The 16,749-nt window shown below is 46.3% G+C and overlaps 1 protein-coding gene and 1 long non-coding RNA gene across 3 annotated transcripts in view; one reads left to right on the forward strand and one right to left on the reverse strand.

The window, feature by feature from the left end:
* Positions 1-6,476, reverse strand: part of LOC138566216 (uncharacterized) — a 232,980-nt gene extending 226,504 nt beyond the window's left edge. Inside the window, exon 1 of one of the 2 annotated variants that reach the window (XM_069643272.1) lies at positions 4,786-6,476. In XM_069643272.1, the coding sequence (XP_069499373.1) occupies positions 4,786-5,050 (265 nt within the window). In that variant the 5' untranslated portion in view covers positions 5,051-6,476. The remainder of the gene's footprint in view (positions 1-4,785) is intronic. The other variant, XM_069643273.1, reaches the window with a different exon arrangement.
* LOC138566217 (uncharacterized) overlaps positions 1-16,749 on the forward strand; it is a 616,718-nt gene that overhangs the window by 458,932 nt on the left and 141,037 nt on the right. The gene's annotated exons all lie outside the window — the stretch shown is intronic.

Raw genomic sequence — 16,749 nt, forward strand, 5'->3', positions numbered from 1 at the left:
CAAGCCACCCCCTCCTGAGGGGCTTCCGGAATATGCAGACCAACATGACACACAGCGCAGGAACTCTTTTACGCTTGAAGGAGGCACGCGGAGGAGAGTCCGCGGAGGAAGACTTGAGAGTTTGCTGTTGCCCACAACCTCATCATGCTTCAGTTTACACTGCCGTTTGCCAGGAGCCAAGGCACCCAGGTACAGCAGGCAGAAAACTACAGGTAACAACCTAAAGTCAGCAGCAGAGATCAAGAAAAACTAGAGTAAGACCCCTTCAAGAGCAGAGCACCAGGCACCGGCACAGCAAATTACTGGAAGCCAAAAGAACTACAGCAGAGCGCCTTGAAATATGGTAGCAAGGACAAACAGGTGCACCAATTCTCAATCAGGCCAGCCCATGCTGCGGCCGCACCTCCATGCACCTGGCCAAGCCACATGACCAGCTGACCCAGTTGGGCAGTCGTGGAACGTGCAAATGCCCGCCAGAAAGAAAGAAGAATAGAAAGCCTGTTCGGTGTTCTACCCCAATCCACCCCCAGCATCCAAACACTCGCAGCAATAAGCCGCACATACAACCTATTAATTAATAGTTATTAAATAAACAAGGAGGGTTCACATGGAGACACCGGGAAATGCCAAACCCCTGTGTGATCCAGGAACATGTGACTGCTTAGGAGTGGCCACACACCCCACAACTTCATCCCTGTGCAACGAAAAACAGCAGAGACAGGGAACGGAGCCACCTGGCAGCAAAGACGACAGAGCAGGGAAAACTCCCACCATAGCTTCACTTGACCAACGACCCCACCCCCAGCCCCAACTCATTGTCAACCGGGCTTGGATCGATTCTCCATCCCGGGCAGATGAAACAGCAAGGGCATCCTAGCCAGACCGCACAGCAGGGCCAGCGGAGAAGGAACATGCTCAAACAGGCCCCATCTCAGCAAAGGGGCTTGGTTGACCCACGTCCCAAGCACCAAGCACCCAGAGGCAGGGGAAAACACAGGTGCCCCTCCGAGCACATCAGGGAGAGGAAAGGACAGAGCAGTGGGTGGCCCAGTCACACAGCAAATATCCTGACAGGTAGGCAAGAAATTTTTTTAAAAAAACATGTTGTGCGAGAGGTACAATGCTCTCTGGAGGGGTGGGGCAGGTATGGTCGTTAGTACAAAGATGGAATGGATTCCTGTGATAAAGGTCAAGACCCCATTAGTAAGTGCTGGGACGGGAACGAGGGGCGTGAAGATAATGTACATGTTCCAATTGCAGCAGGGCCCACTCAGCCTTCCCCCCACACCTCTCATACATTCAATAAAACAACCACCAAGTCGAGAATAATAACTTATTTTTAGAGCTAGTAAGCTAGGACTGAGTGAAATGGACCAAAAGTCCTATCTCAAAATGTTTGGGCTCAATGGCGATATACGAAACATATCTCAATATTGTTTATGTGGGTTAAATGCTCTGTTGTAAACCAGCAACTACGTGTGAGATTTCACAAACACCTTTATTTATAACACATTGGTGAAAACAAAGTACAAATAACAGGGTTCCTCTTCCAGTTTAAGAATACACACATTTGTGTAAATGTCAAAATGTACAGAAAATATCATAATGTATATATGTATATCTCTCGATGTTAACGATATTGTCTCATCCTATATCAATTTTGAAAATATACCTCAATAACTTAAATAAATATAAATATCGTCAAGCCCTATAGTAAACATTGTGTGTGTATGCGTGTGTCTGTAGTTTTCTGTGGCTTACACAGTTAGGCATCCTGTACAGCACGCATCTGGTAAGACGTTTCCAGCATGTTGCCCTTTTTTTGAGGTTTTGGTCTGCGTTTTTAAGTGTAATTTACAAACAGGCTTTTGTGCTGTGGTGCCTGTCCAGTGTCAGTAGTTTCCCCGGCTTTCAGTTAGTAATCCTTAGGCCCCTGACTGCTTTTCACTCCCTCTGATTGGTCTATATCCTTGGTCAAAAGGCCAGGAAACACCCTTCTTTACTGGCCCTACAATGGGAGCCTTACCCAGGCAACCCTCTGCTAAGGGCCAGAGGCAGAGGGCAGCTCCCGAGGAGGCAGCTCCACTCCATTTGTGCCTGTGTTTGCCTGACGCAGACAACCTACAGGATAAGGTAAGTGCAGTATGGGTGGGAAGTACAGCCAGAGTAAAACCCCACCACTCTTATTACCTACTATCTAGCCTAATTTGTAAGGTTGCCATTTTGGCACTCAGTCTGAGTTTGTAAAATGGCTATACTCTAGATGGAACCTAAATTAGGTATGGTAGCCATACTTCACACCCAAACTGTTGGTATTGCCTTGTTATATTTCCCTGCTGCACTCCGAGATAAATGCGCTGCGACCTATAGTTAGCCACTTTGTTCCGACCATAGCTAATTTGTGATGAACGTTGCCACACCCTATAACTAGCCATCGTAAGGCGATAATGGCGGGTAGCACAACCATTTCTGTGCTCCAGAAACCCAGACACTTTTACACTAATGCTACCACTACAAATATGTAAAAGGTGCTAACATAGTTAGCCTAGGAGGTGAATGGTGCTATCCTCCAAAGTCAGCAATTGTGATACGCTTCATAGTTAGCCGTTGTACTGACTGAATTGTGGAAGGAAATGTGTTGCACCTACATGTATACTAGGGGGCAGACGTCATGCAAAATGTGGTGCTCCAAAATGTATTTGGGGGACAGGAAATGTTTTACAATAGACATATTGGGAAGATTAGCAATGCATCTCATTTAGATAGATTTGAGAAGATTAACCATGCGTCACATTTAGATAGAATCATGAAGATTAGCCACCTAGAACAATTTACAGAACACCAAATGTGATAACCAACCTGCTCTTGCTCTCCTCCTAAACACCTCCCTTGTACTAAAAATGCCCATGGGCTAACCAAATTACACACAAACACACACCCAACATAACACTTGCATACAACAATCCCAGGCACTGGACCTTACACCTACGGACACAACAAGCCAGTGCGTACAACCATAACCTTAAATACCAGCCATTTACACATAAAATACACAAACACACACCCAACATAACAGCCATTCACATACAACAATCAACCCAGGCATTGGGCCTCACCCTTACGGATACAAAAAGCCAGTGTACACAATCATTGCATCTGCAACCCAACACACACAGAAGCCTGTTTCTGGACCTATGCTATCACTCTAACCTCAATAACCAACCTCGTCTGCCTTCTTGCAGAGCCACGCAAGCGTCTGGAGACTGCCCCTGGGTGGTAGAAGTGTGTGGTATAACAGAACAGAACATACACAGAATATTATTAGTCCATCAATATTATATAACTATTATCCCGAGGATGGATGTCTTCAATGCAAGCTATAGTAGGTATTTAAACGCTTTCACTCTCGATTATCTGAACATTTTTAATATTTGATACATTATACCTAGGTTTTCATCAACTAAGCATCTCTGAGGTGACTGGATCAGGCAAGCGGCTTTTATTCTTACACCCAGGTTTCGAAGCTTAAATAAATATTACATCATTCTGCAAATCCTTCAAACCACTTTATCAGACTGTGTGTGACATACTATTGTCCTGCCTAAGAGGGTGGTTTACCAAACACAGGGCTGGTGAGCGACTAAATAAGGAGAAGAGATTACCAAATTGCTGGGATGACAAGCTTAATGCAACCTTACTGCAGAGAATGCTGCCTCCTTTCCCTTCATTTCTCATTCATTCTTTTGAAGAATGGCTACCCAGTGCCCTTTTCTGTAGATACCCCTGCAGCTCCCCCTTTTATTTATTGCCCTCTTCCTCCCCTCTATTTTATCCTGCAAGCACTTTGAAGCAATGTTTTTTTAAATGTAGACAATAAACCAAAATAAATCCCAAATACATTATTTCATTCATACTTCACACGATGTGTTCGCTCCTTATCATGGCCTCTGGTTCGAACTTTAACTCCATCTTAATCTCAACATAGAAAATGAACTCATTTATCTAATTGTAAGATTTCCTGAGTCGCTTGAAAAATATAAGCTGAAATGTGATTTGTCTGAATGCCAGGAAGTATAAAGCTTGATAAAGAATGCTTTAATTTGGTTTGTATTCAGGAGGCATCACTCATATGCATCTCTGAGGTGACTGGATCAGGCAAGCGGCAGGCAAGTCACGCAACAGGCAGTACTCAAAAAGGTGGGGGGAGGGGAACAAAGCTTCCACTTAATGTGCCACTGGAAATTTCTTATAGGAAACAACCCAAGACAGATGGGAGAACTCTAGTAAAATGTCCCGATCCAACAACTTGAAATGATGGCATAGTCACCTGAACAAGGCAAGACATTTATTCCAAGTTTGCTTGCAAAGCACCCCGACAATATTCTTGGATTAGTTAGTATCTTGAAAAATAGCTGGAGTTAATCCAACTATGATAGTAGACAGACAAGAGCCCCCTGATTCTAAATACATATGCTCGGTAGCCAAAAAAAGGTGTTAATCTACCCCCAAGCTAGTTATGGACGTTTTAACCCATTTTTCACCTGTGTTGCATGTAGGGATTGTTTTTTTGTGTTTTAAAATTTATTCATGAACATACGTCACTCAAAGAAGAGCATTCATGTCTTACAGAACGTACACAGAAAAACAGTAATGATTCAATTGATGATTAACAAACACAATATGCTTCCAAGCAAGCAAGCCAGCCTAAGAGAGGACACTTCCCTCCACTTCCAGTCATTCTTTTGTCATTTCAGTAGTAAAACTGCATAAAATCTCCTGCCTTACCTGTCGGGCTCAATTTCCCCCACATAACAGTGCTCAGGTAAGAATTCAGTGCCGCCTTGGGGCCTTGACCGGTGATTGCATCTGATAAAAGGATGGTGTTGTTCAAATCCAGATGCAACACAAGTTTCCTTTGTTGTGAATGCAGAATCCCTTCAGAATTTCGTAAGATGGAGACAGTTGAGTGCCCCGGACCTTTGCCATCCTTTTCTGCATCCAAAACCGTTTTATCGCTCCTCTTTGGTAAGTCTCTATCAGGGCTCGCCATGTTACGACAATCTATCCGCTTTTTCACACTACTTGTTAGAAAAATGATTTCTCTGTCTAGAAAAAAGCCTCTAGTCTGTTAACTATTTTTGACCCAACAAATACTTTGCCTCATGTTTCCAGACCTAGTCTGACCTAAGTTAGTTAATAATAAATTTGCATTACCATGCAATGTTCAATTATAACATCTTACTCAAACCCAGAATAATGCTATCACGAAAGTACAATTACCCAACACACCATGGGACTCTGAAAACTACTTTCAGAGAAAGAGTACATTGAAATATCAAACAGTTTGACATGAGATACAAATACACGCAGAGATGTATCCCACTAGTTGTTTTGGCTATGATTAAGAACTCCAAAAGATCTTTCTTTGCAGCTCATTGTGCAACTTTTGGAGTCGTCTATTTAAACCAATTAAGACAAAGCAAAAAGAGACTACTTAATATCCATGCATTAGTCTGTAAAACTGTGAAGTATACGGAGTAATAAGTACACTATCTTAGAGTGTCACAGTTTCTACAAATAAAAGGTAACCCCATTAACAGAAACCTCAGAATGCAAGATGTTCCTGTTTCCAATATACCTTCATCAATTTAGCCTTGAACTGAGCAGACAGACAATGATTACACATAAAAAGATTTATTGTAGGGTTTTACATAGTGGCTGTCATGTATCGCACTACCAGCCTTGACACCTTTGTTGGTATGTGCCAACTCATCTGCCTTCACTTATAAAACTTAGAATTGCCAGAGCTATTTCTTTGCTCAAAAGAAATAAAAACAAAACATAGGCAGTTGGCGCACTCTAGTGAAATGTGTAAAATAAGTACCTCGAGGCCCAGCCTTGCCAAAGTTAATGGATATAAAAACAAAAAAGTAGGAAACGTATTTAAAAAAAAAAAAAGTAAAACAACTACTTACATATAAATAATCCGTTAAATAACAAACTACCTGGGGCAAAATAATGTCAATAATTTATTTTATGTTTAAGATAAACAATTCAGGAAAATTGCATTGCAATGTTGGCCCAGTGGAAGGTAAACAGGTTGAAGGCCCCAGTCTCCTTGCACTACTACCAAACGCTGGCCGTGGTGCTGATCTACTCCCCGTAACAAGTCTCATTTACAGAGAAACAGAGTCGAGAAGCGTGGGATGAATTATGCACTGGCCTCGAAAATCACAAAATGGGGAAATGCTCACAAGGAGCCTAAACTTGTGATCAAATTAAATGAAAGGGCGCTCACGGTGTGCCCAATTCAAACCCCACTAACCTATGCCGCTACCATCACTACACTTCACGAAAACAGCATTTCACGCTAGAAAAATAAATGATATAGAGCAACAGCAGCTCAGAGAGAGAAGAAGCCGGCCGGCAAGGGAAGTTACAGACAGGGAAGTGGGTGTCATGGAGATGGAAGAGAGACTGCATCAGCAAAGCCAGGGCAGAAACGCAGACATAAACGGAGGACAAGCCGGCCGGCAAGGGAGATTACACACAGGGAAGTGGATGTCATGGAGATAGAAGAGAGACTGCATCAGCAAAGCCAGGGCAGAAACGCAGACATAAACGGAGGACAAGCCGGCCGGCAAGGGAGATTACACACAGGGAAGTGGATGTCATGGAGATGGAAGAGAGACTGCATCAGCAAAGCCAGGGCAGAAACGCAGACATAAACGGAGGACAAGCCGGCCGGCAAGGGAGATTACACACAGGGAAGTGGATGTCATGGAGATGGAAGAGAGACTGCATCAGCAAAGCCAGGGCAGAAACGCAGACTTAAACGGAGGACAAGCCGGCCGGCAAGGGAGATTACACACAGGGAAGTGGATGTCATGGAGATGGAAGAGAGACTGCATCAGCAAAGCCAGGGCAGAAACGCAGACATAAACGGAGGACAAGCCGGCCGGCAAGGGAGATTACACACAGGGAAGTGGGTGTCATGGAGATGGAAGAGAGACTGCATCAGCAAAGCCAGGGCAGAAACGCAGACATAAACGGAGGACAAGCCGGCCGGCAAGGGAGATTACACACAGGGAAGTGGATGTCATGGAGATAGAAGAGAGACTGCATCAGCAAAGCCAGGGCAGAAACGCAGACATAAACGGAGGACAAGCCGGCCGGCAAGGGAGATTACACACAGGGAAGTGGATGTCATGGAGATGGAAGAGAGACTGCATCAGCAAAGCCAGGGCAGAAACGCAGACATGAACGGAGGACAAGCCGGCCGGCAAGGGAGATTACACACAGGGAAGTGGATGTCATGGAGATGGAAGAGAGACTGCATCAGCAAAGCCAGGGGAGAAACGTAGACATAAACGCAGGACAACAACTGCGGGGGGGGGGGTTGAGGGGGCGTTGGGGGCTGGGGTGTGTTAAAGAAAGCACGATTTTAATATGAAGAGGCGAAACAGACGAGGGACTGAAACGAAGTAGAAACGTTACGCTTGCAGCAACATAGAAATAGGACTGTGAAAAAGCAAACAAAGGTACCGGGGAAGGGCATAGAAGCACTCCAATTGTTTTTTTAACATAAACAATAAGGAATCATCATTACCTCCACGTCCACTCTTCCTCGTCCCAGTACTTACTTCATGAGGCACCCGCCTCCGACACAGGACCTTCTTCTATTTCTTTAAATCCCTATAACTCCTCCCCCACATCCATGTCACTCAGTTTAAATTTTTCCTGCCTCCGGCAGGTTGGACTTTTTCTTCCCGGTGCGGGGCACCAGGGAGCACCGATTGCTGCCCCCCTGGGGGGGCTGTGTGGCGGGGCCCTCGGCTCCCTCAGGTGCGGCACTGCTCCTGGGCCCCCTGCAGGGCTTGGGGTCACAGTTGAGCTGGATTGCCTCGCTCGGTTCTTTGCTGGGCTCCGGACCGCAGCATGAGCATTGTGTCCCGGGTCCTGCAGTGTCCCCAGCGCTGCGAGTGTCCCTGCTATGGTGGCGGGGGGGTTTCAGGTCTACAGGCTGAGGTGTGCATGGACCTTCCTCCTGTGACCTCTCCTACTACCAACACCAGCAGAAAGGGTATACATTGGGGGTCCTCTCAGCTCAAGGGTTGTGAGATCTGGGGAGAGCCGGTGATCATCCAATTGGCAAGAGTTGTGCCATTGTGCAAGCTCTGGTGTACTTCAAGGAGTTGCTGGACGGTCGGCGGTTTTTGGTCCGATCGGACAATACGACGGCCTTGGCATATGTGAACTGCAAAAGGGGTTCCGGCTGTTCCTTGAATGCTCTGGCAGCGCTGATAGGCACCTGGGAGGAATCTCATCTGGTGTATCTGCTGGCCTCACGTATCAGAAGGGTGGACAATGTTCAAGCGGATCTTCTCAGACGCCGGTTTTCACTCCTCTGCAGAACTGGTCCTGTTGGCCCAGGTCTTTGCGGTGACCTGTGTCAGATTAGGGTCCTTGGTTCTAGACCTGTTTCCATCCCCGGCCTCAGCAGAAGTTCCCCTCTTCTGCTCTCGTTTTCAGGTTGAGGGGATTGGGGGATGGACGCCCTCTCTGTACAGTGGCCTTGGGGTTTTCCTTTATGTCTTTCCGCCTATTCCCCTTCTGCCCCGGGTGGTTTGGCGCATCTGAGTGTCCAGGGTGACTGTGTTGTTGTTAGCTCTGTTCTGGTACCGCCGGAGTTGGCTCCCCTCTCTGTTGGAGCTTCGTTCCTAGGAACCTTGGCTGGTTCCGAGGTGGCCGTGTCCCCGTCAAGGGGATCTGCGGTTAGAATTCCACCGGATGCAATGGGCGGTGTGAGTATTGCTCAGTCTAGGTTGATATCTCAGGGGTTCTCAGATCCTGTAGTTGAGTCCAAATGCATGCTCTTAGACCCTCCACTCTGAAGCTGTTAGGCAGACATTGGGGCCATTTCCGAGACTGGTATGGGCAGTCTGGGATCCCTCCCCTGCGTTCTGGCCTCTGCTATCCTTCGGTTCCTCCAGGAGGGGTTTTGACAGGGGCCTGGCAGTTTTTCCAGGCTTCGCTCTCAGCGGGCCTCCATGAAATTCCTTTTGGGGGACTCTGACGGTCACTTGGATGGGGAGGTGTTGGTGGGGAAGTTGATCCAGGGTTTTTCTTCTTCCCTTCCTTGTGCTGATAAAGGGTTTTCCTTTTGGGATCTCCCTCTTGTATTACGGTTCCTTCACGGGCCTCCTTTTGAGCCCATTTCCGAGATTGATATTAAACATCTTACACTGAAATCTGCTTTTCTTATTGCCCTCACTTCTGCCCGTAGGCTTGGGGAGATTGGGGCTCTCTTATGTCACGCTCCTTTCCTGAGGGTGCTGCCAGACTCGGTGGTGCCGGGGTGTGGTCCGAAGTTTCTCCCTTCAGTTGTCTCTCAGGTTTCACACTTCTCAGGGTCTGGTTCTCCCTGACTTCTTTCATGATCCAAGAACGCCTGAGGAGGTGGCTCGGCTTAACATTGATGTCCGGCGGGACGCGTTGGAGTATTTGGCTTGGTTTGCCTTTTCCACCAATCTGATAGTCTTCTGATTGCTTGTGGTCTGGCTGGGGCTGGGCATAACGCATCTGTGGTTTCAATTTTCCGGTGGTTCCGGGTTGTGATCTCTAGGGCCTATGTGGCTTCTGGCCTGCCTGTGCCTGCGCACAATCAGGGGCGGTCTACCAGGGGCTTCGCGGCTTCCTGGCCCGATGTAAGGAGGGTTTTTCTCTGCAAGAGATTTGTATGGCTGCCGCCTTGGCTGGTCTAGGTATTTTCATCAACCGCTATGGGTTGAGTTTCTCCCACTCGGGGGTTGGTTCCTTCGTGGTTGGAGTTTTTGTCTGTGGGGATGTGATTTAAGAGTTATTGTGGGAGTGTTTTGCTGCACTGTTTTTGGCTCTGTCTCATTGGGACCTTTTCCCCTTTGATGCTTTGGTATACCTCATGAAGTAAGTACTGGGACGAGGAAGAGTGGACGTGGAGGTAATGCTCTGATTACTTACCGGTAATCTTCATTACTCCTAGTCCTACTCTTCCTCGTCACAGTACTGACAACCCTCCTCACCCTCCCTGCGGGGAAGGTCCCATGCTCCGGCTTGGTAATATGAAACTGAGTGACATGGATGTGGGGGAGGAGTTATAGGGATTTAAAGAAATAGAAGAAGGTCCTGTGTCGGAGGCGGGTGCCTCATGAAGTAAGTACTGTGACGAGGAAGAGTAGGACTAGGAGTAATGAAGATTACCGGTAAGTAATCAGAGCATTATTCAGAAGTGAAAAATTCAGTTTCTATGTCAAGACCGGAGGCTCGGATTATGCTTTCTCCACAACTTTACTGTTCAGCAGCAAAGAAAAAACAGTACCAATGAACATGAGTACAAATCTATAAAAAACTACAATAACCAAGTTTTTCTGAGCATTTGTAGTCCATTTCGATTGGTCCTCAAACTGACCATGTGATATGTCCATAAGCCAATAAACAAATCCTTAAACCATAAAACACCTGTCCTCTTTCCCTTCCTCCTCTTTCTTTGCTGCTCGGCAGCGAGTTAAGTACTTTTCTTTTATTACACTATTGTGAATGTTGGTGTGCATGATAACTTTCACCTACGTGTGACGAGCGTGTTTATTTTATAAGGCGGAACATTCCGCAACGGTTAGGCGGTTCTAAGGGGCGGCGACCGCGACGGGGCTGGTGCTCCGGTGGCCGCAGCTCCTACGAACCGTCAAAGAGGGCACTACATAACGGAAGGGAGAGCGCGATGGGACCGCGTAGTTCCGGCGCTCTCTCCTTCGTTTTTCATTGCAAAAGTTTGTACGTTGGGAGTTGGACACGAGTGATATTGATCCGAAAGAAAGATTCTTTTATACTGATAAGGGCTTATAACAGCACACATCGCACGAGCGTAGCGTCCTGTTTTACGAGCTCAGCAGCGGCCCTGCAGGCAATCTTCTGACACTGCACCTAAGACGGGCACAGTCCCAGGTAAAACCCGTGAAGTGAAAATACTGTTATATCTTTGATATAAACAGAACCAGGGAAGACTTATAATTTACAATTTAATACAATATCTGAACCTCTGTACTGAGAGAACCCTGGTATATATGTGTATATATATATATATATATATATATATATATCATAATACTACTCCCCAGGGCCTGGGAATCATGAGTTCCTCTAGTGATGAGGGGAAGGCTGGGGTCAGCCAAAAGAGGAGCCACTCGGACATGAATGTTGTCTTCCAGAAAGCCCTGGGGGCTTCACTGGGACATAATCCTCAGCATATAGCGCTGATGGAGGATTGGCTCAGATTCTCCCAGGGCCTGGAGGAGGGCAAGAGCCTTCAGGCATGGATGAAAACAAAAGGGGGCAGTAAATCGGCCCATAGGGCGGATGAAGCCCACACCCCCCCGGGCTCTCCACCAAAAAACAAAGGTGGTAAAAGGAAAAGAAAGGGTAAGACGGTGCCTAGTCGCGGAGAGTCATCTTCCTATTCCTCAGATGAGGATGAGAATGATTGGGAGGAATATCCTGAGGAAGAAGAAGTGTTATCAATTTCCTCATCAGGGGATGAGAGCCATGAGGCTTCAAAGAAAAGGAAGAAGGACGAGGAGGATGGTGCCGATGAAGGGGATTTCGATCCGGCATTGATCCATCCCAGATCATCAGAATGGGAACCCCCCAAAAGAATATCGGCATACTTAAAGAAACGCCTGAGGGCGCCATTGGCCAGAGAGGCCAGAAGTAAGATGAGGGCGGAATGCCCCAGACCACTTCTCCCAGAAGGTGCGGCAGATACACCTGTTATAGATGACAAAATGATAACTTTTATGAGCAAGTTTACCAAAGATGTGAGGAAGGGTCTTGATAGATCCTGGCGATCATGTCAGGACAAGATGCTCGATATTACGGGACCCCTCACAAGATACTCCAGATGGGAGAAGAAGCGAAGGTAAAAGGGGAGCCGATTGACCCGGCAATTCTTATTGGATGGGCCCAGAGGGCGATATGCATGTTAGGGAACGCTAACCATGCTATAACTACGGAAAGGAGGAGATCTTTGTTAGTAAAGATCGACCCTAAGTTGAGTGAGTTAGCCTCATCAGAATCCGCCACTTCGGCAAAAGGAAAGTTGTTTGGGGACTCCTTTATCAAGGAGCTCACCAAATGTGTAAATTCTTATGCAGCTTTGGATAAAGCTCAAGCCTCTCTTAAGAGAGTTTTCGGAAGGCAGATTTTTGGACGGGCCAGCAGAGGAAGGGGTCGTTCGGCTGGCCGGTTCCAATACAATCGATCCTACCAAGACAGAGGGTAATGGAGAGAGCATGAGGAGCGCAAACAAACACCTTTCTTCCCTTCAAGAGGTAGAGGAAGAGGCAGAAACTGGCGAGGGGAGCGTCAGCAAAATAACCCAGGTGAGAATAACAGTCCCACGTCTACAGATTCTAGAAGTAGGTGGGAGAACGGCTCAATTTGTAAACAACTGGTTGAAAATATCGGGAGATTCCTGGGTGATTCAGACTGCTCAAGGTTATTATATAGATTTTCTAGATACACCACAGCAGGAGAGACCACCAAGAGGGATGGTATTGAACAGGGAAGACAATATCTTACTGGAGAAGGAATTGAGAGGGCTGGAAAGCAAAAGGGCTATAAGACCCACATCAGGTCAGTCAGGAGGTTACATAAGCAATATGTTCCTAGTAAAAGGGAAACACAAGACAAGATCGATAATCAATCTGAGAGGCCTAAATGGTTTCGTGGTGTACAGACATTTCAAAATGGAAGGGATGCACCTACTAAGAGATACTCTAATTCAGGGAGACTGGCTAGCCAGGATAGATTTGAAAGATGCATACCTGACTATAGCAGAGGAACACCGCAGATTTCTGAGATTTATCTGGGGGGAAGCGACATGGGAGTTTCAATGCCTACCCTTTGGCCTAGCATCGGCACCATGGTGCTTCACCAAGATGATGAAGCCAGTTGTATCACACCTCAGAGCTCAAGGGATAAGACTCATAATATATCTAGAGGATATATGTCTGATGTGCCAAGAGAAGGAGACATTGATAGAACAGGTTCAGTTAACAATAGACTTATTAGAAAGCTTGGGCTTTATTATAAATTGGGAGAAATCCAGCCTAGTACCAACTTAGACAATGGAATTCCTAGGTTTCATAGTGAACTCAATTCAGGGAACCCTCAGTCTTCCCATTCACAAGGTGAACGAGATCAAGAAACAGCTGAGACACACTCTAACGAGGGGAGAACTCTCGCTGAGGGATATTGCGAGATTAGTAGGGCGCCTAGCGCCATCAATCCAAGCGATTTTTCCAGGCCCGCTGCATTACAGAGCACTTCAGAGGTTGAAAATGTATCACCTCAGGAAGGGCGCATCATACGAATCAAGAGTGAATATTTCCCAAGAAGTGAGGGAAGAGTTAAATTGGTGGCTTATACATTTGGATGCATGGAACGGGAGAGCCATATTTGGTTCATCCCCGGACCTGATCATCGAATCCGACGCCAGCAGATGGGGCTGGGGAGCCCAATGCGGGAACCTGTCGACAGGGGGCAGGTGGTCAGATCAAGAGACGAGTCTCCACATCAATTGCCTAGAATTATTGGCAGGGTCTTTTGCATTGAAATGTTGGACCCAGGAGAGGGTTCAATGTTGCGTTCTGCTGAAGATGGACAACGTCTCGGCAGTCAGGTATATCAACAGACTAGGAGGGACGAGATCCAGAATGCTAGCAGAACTGGCAAAGGAATTCTGGGATTTATGTCTGGAGAGGAGAGTGTCAGTGAGAGCAGAGTATCTGCCGGGTCAGCAGAACAAAGTGGCCGATTGGAACTCCAGATACCTCAAAGACGCCAGCGATTGGAAGCTGGACGACGGGGTGTTTCAGGAGATAATGTCTCGTTGGGGTCCATGCCAGATAGATCTATTTGCATCGAGACTGAACAGGCAATTACCCCGGTTCTTCAGCTGGAGACCGGATCCGGAAGCAGAAGCGACGGATGCTTTTCTGCAATCCTGGGGGCAGCAAACGAACTACGTGTTTCCTCCGTTTTCTATGATAACGAGGACGCTAGCTCAGGTGAGATGTCAGAGAGCATCCCTAATCATAGTTACACCAGATTGGAGAGGTCAGGTGTGGTTTCCCAGTCTACTGGAAATGACCCATCAGAACCCACTGGCGTTACCCAACATGGAATTAATCATTCGAGATCCCAGAGGACTCAGTCACCCTTTGGAGAGCAGGAGGACTCAATCTCTTAGCATGGGCGATTTCAGGGGATCTTGGATTAGGCCAGGTCTATCGGACGAAGCTGAAAACATCATTAAGGAATCCTGGGCCCCAGGGACACATAAGGCTTATAGATCAGCATGGGTTAGATGGAGTAGCTGGTGTTTGGAGAGGAACATACATCCCGATGGAACGGATGTAGTTCATGTAGCAAATTTTTTAGCTCAGATGGCAGCTCAAGGCAAAGCGTATAGGACCATTAATACAGCCAGGTCGGCGATTTCGGCCGGGCATCCCAGAGTTGAAGGCTTGGCGATTGGGGAACACCCATTAATATGTAGACTTTTAAGAGGTGTAAAGATGCTCAAACCTCCTAGTGAAAAATATAGTCAATTATGGGATATAAACAAGGTTTTGAGATTATTTTTGACATGGCCAGATAATGAGGATTTATCTCGTAAAGCAATTTCAGGCAAGTTAGCCATGCTCTTATGTTTGTTAGCTTGTAAGAGATCTTCTGATGTTAGATCTCAGGAGATTAACAGGAAAAGTATATCCCCCAACGGAGTAACCTTCCTCATAACAAAGAGGACCAAAACAGGGTTGAGATCTATTTCCTATAAGTTTTTTCCAAACCAACCAAAATTATGTCCAGTCAGATGCTTAGCGGCATACGAAAATATGACAAGAGAAGTTAGACCCCAAGGAGTAACACAATTATTGATAGCAATTTGTAAACCTTTTAAAGCGGTTAGGCCGGCTACCATAGCCAGATGGCTCAGGTGGGTGATGGCACAAGCGGGCATAGATATTGAGAGGTATGGCGCACACTCAACTAGAGGAGCGATGGCTACTAAAGCTTATAACATAGGCGCTAGAGTAGAAGACATTATGAGGTCTGCAGATTGGTTGAATGAGTCGACTTTTAGAACTTTCTATTTTAAACCCATGGAAAGTGCAACATCGTTAGTGGTAAGTAAGCTTTGAACAAGCATAATCCGAGCCTCCGGTCTTGACATAGAATTCAGATTTTCCACACATTCGTTACAGAAAGTCATAATTCTATTAAAGACATGGAGGCGAAGGATTATCCCACCCGATTAATCGTAAGAATGAGATATTTTCATGTCATTGTACTGTTGATATTTTATGCTCAATGAGACATACAAGTTGTATAATAATTATGAAGATGTTGTTAATGATCAATGAAGATATAGATTATTTAAGATATGTGGAATTTGACGATTGACCCACCCTGTTTTGGTTTGTAGTCACCTTTCTCATTTATGTTTCTTTAGGGATGACGACAGACAGCAAACAATCAGGAGTTTGAGATTGGAAAAGGATAACAAGAACGTACAGAACTCAGCCTCGCAAGGACAAAGAAAGAGGAGGAAGGGAAAGAGGACAGGTGTTTTATGGTTTAAGGACTTGTTTATTGGTTTATGGACATATCACATGGTCAGTTCGAGGACCAATCGAAATGGACTACAAATGCTCAGAAAAACCTGGTTATTGTAGTTTTTTATAGATTTGTATTCATGTTCATTGGTACTGTTTTCTCTTTGCTGCTGAACAGTAAAGTTGTGGAGAAAGCATAATCCTTCGCCTCCGTATCTTTAATAGAATTATGATTTTCTGTAACGAATGTGTGGAAAATCTGAATTTTCAACACATTCATTCCAGAAAGTCATAATTCTATTAAAGACACGGAGGCGAAGGATTATGCTTCTCCATACTTGCCAATCCTACAGAATTAGGCTGTAAGCTACTGCTTTTTAAGCAGCCTACTGCCTGCAGATTTGGATGACAAATCCTACTGCTTTTTACAGTGGCAGGTAATTTATGTGACTCTAAGGCAGGCTGCTTTAAACTGGGCCCAGGAGAATGCATGAAACACATTAATTAGTCTGTCTGTGAGGTGGGCTGGTGATTCAAAGCTCTCAACTCACACGCTTTTGGCGGGTGTCACCCACCTTGTAAAGGGCTGACTCACCCGCCAAGCCACCTGAACGCCCATTCATTCCAATGGGCGTCTCACCCGCCAAAAATTTCAAAGGTTGAGAGCTATGGGTGATTACTTTGAGTGATGGGCTCAGACCAATCCACTGACCTGACAGCTATGTGACTCTGCCCTGCACTCTTGCAGGGACAGGCCTTGTGTGAAGGTAAGTGGCAGAGTGTACTACATTGCGGCGCTGCTCCTTGAGGAGCAGCGCCGCACCTGAGGGAGCCGAGGGCCCCGCCACACAGCCCCCCACAGGGGGCCAGCAAGCGGTGCTCCCCAGTGCCCCGCACCAGGAAGAAAAAGTCCAACCTGCCGGAGGCAGGAAAAATGAAAACTGAGTGAAATGGATGTGGGGGAGGAGTTATAGGAATTTAAAGAAATAGAAGAAGGTCCTGTGTCGGAGGCAGGGGCCTCATGAAGTAAGTACTGCGACGAGGAAGAGTAGGACTAGGAGTAATGACGATTACCGGTAAGTAATCAGAGCATCAC

This window comes from Ambystoma mexicanum, chromosome 2p (genome assembly GCF_040938575.1).
Source record: "Ambystoma mexicanum isolate Mex_15411 chromosome 2p, UKY_AmexF1_1, whole genome shotgun sequence".
NCBI classification, from domain to species: Eukaryota; Metazoa; Chordata; class Amphibia; order Caudata; family Ambystomatidae; genus Ambystoma; species Ambystoma mexicanum.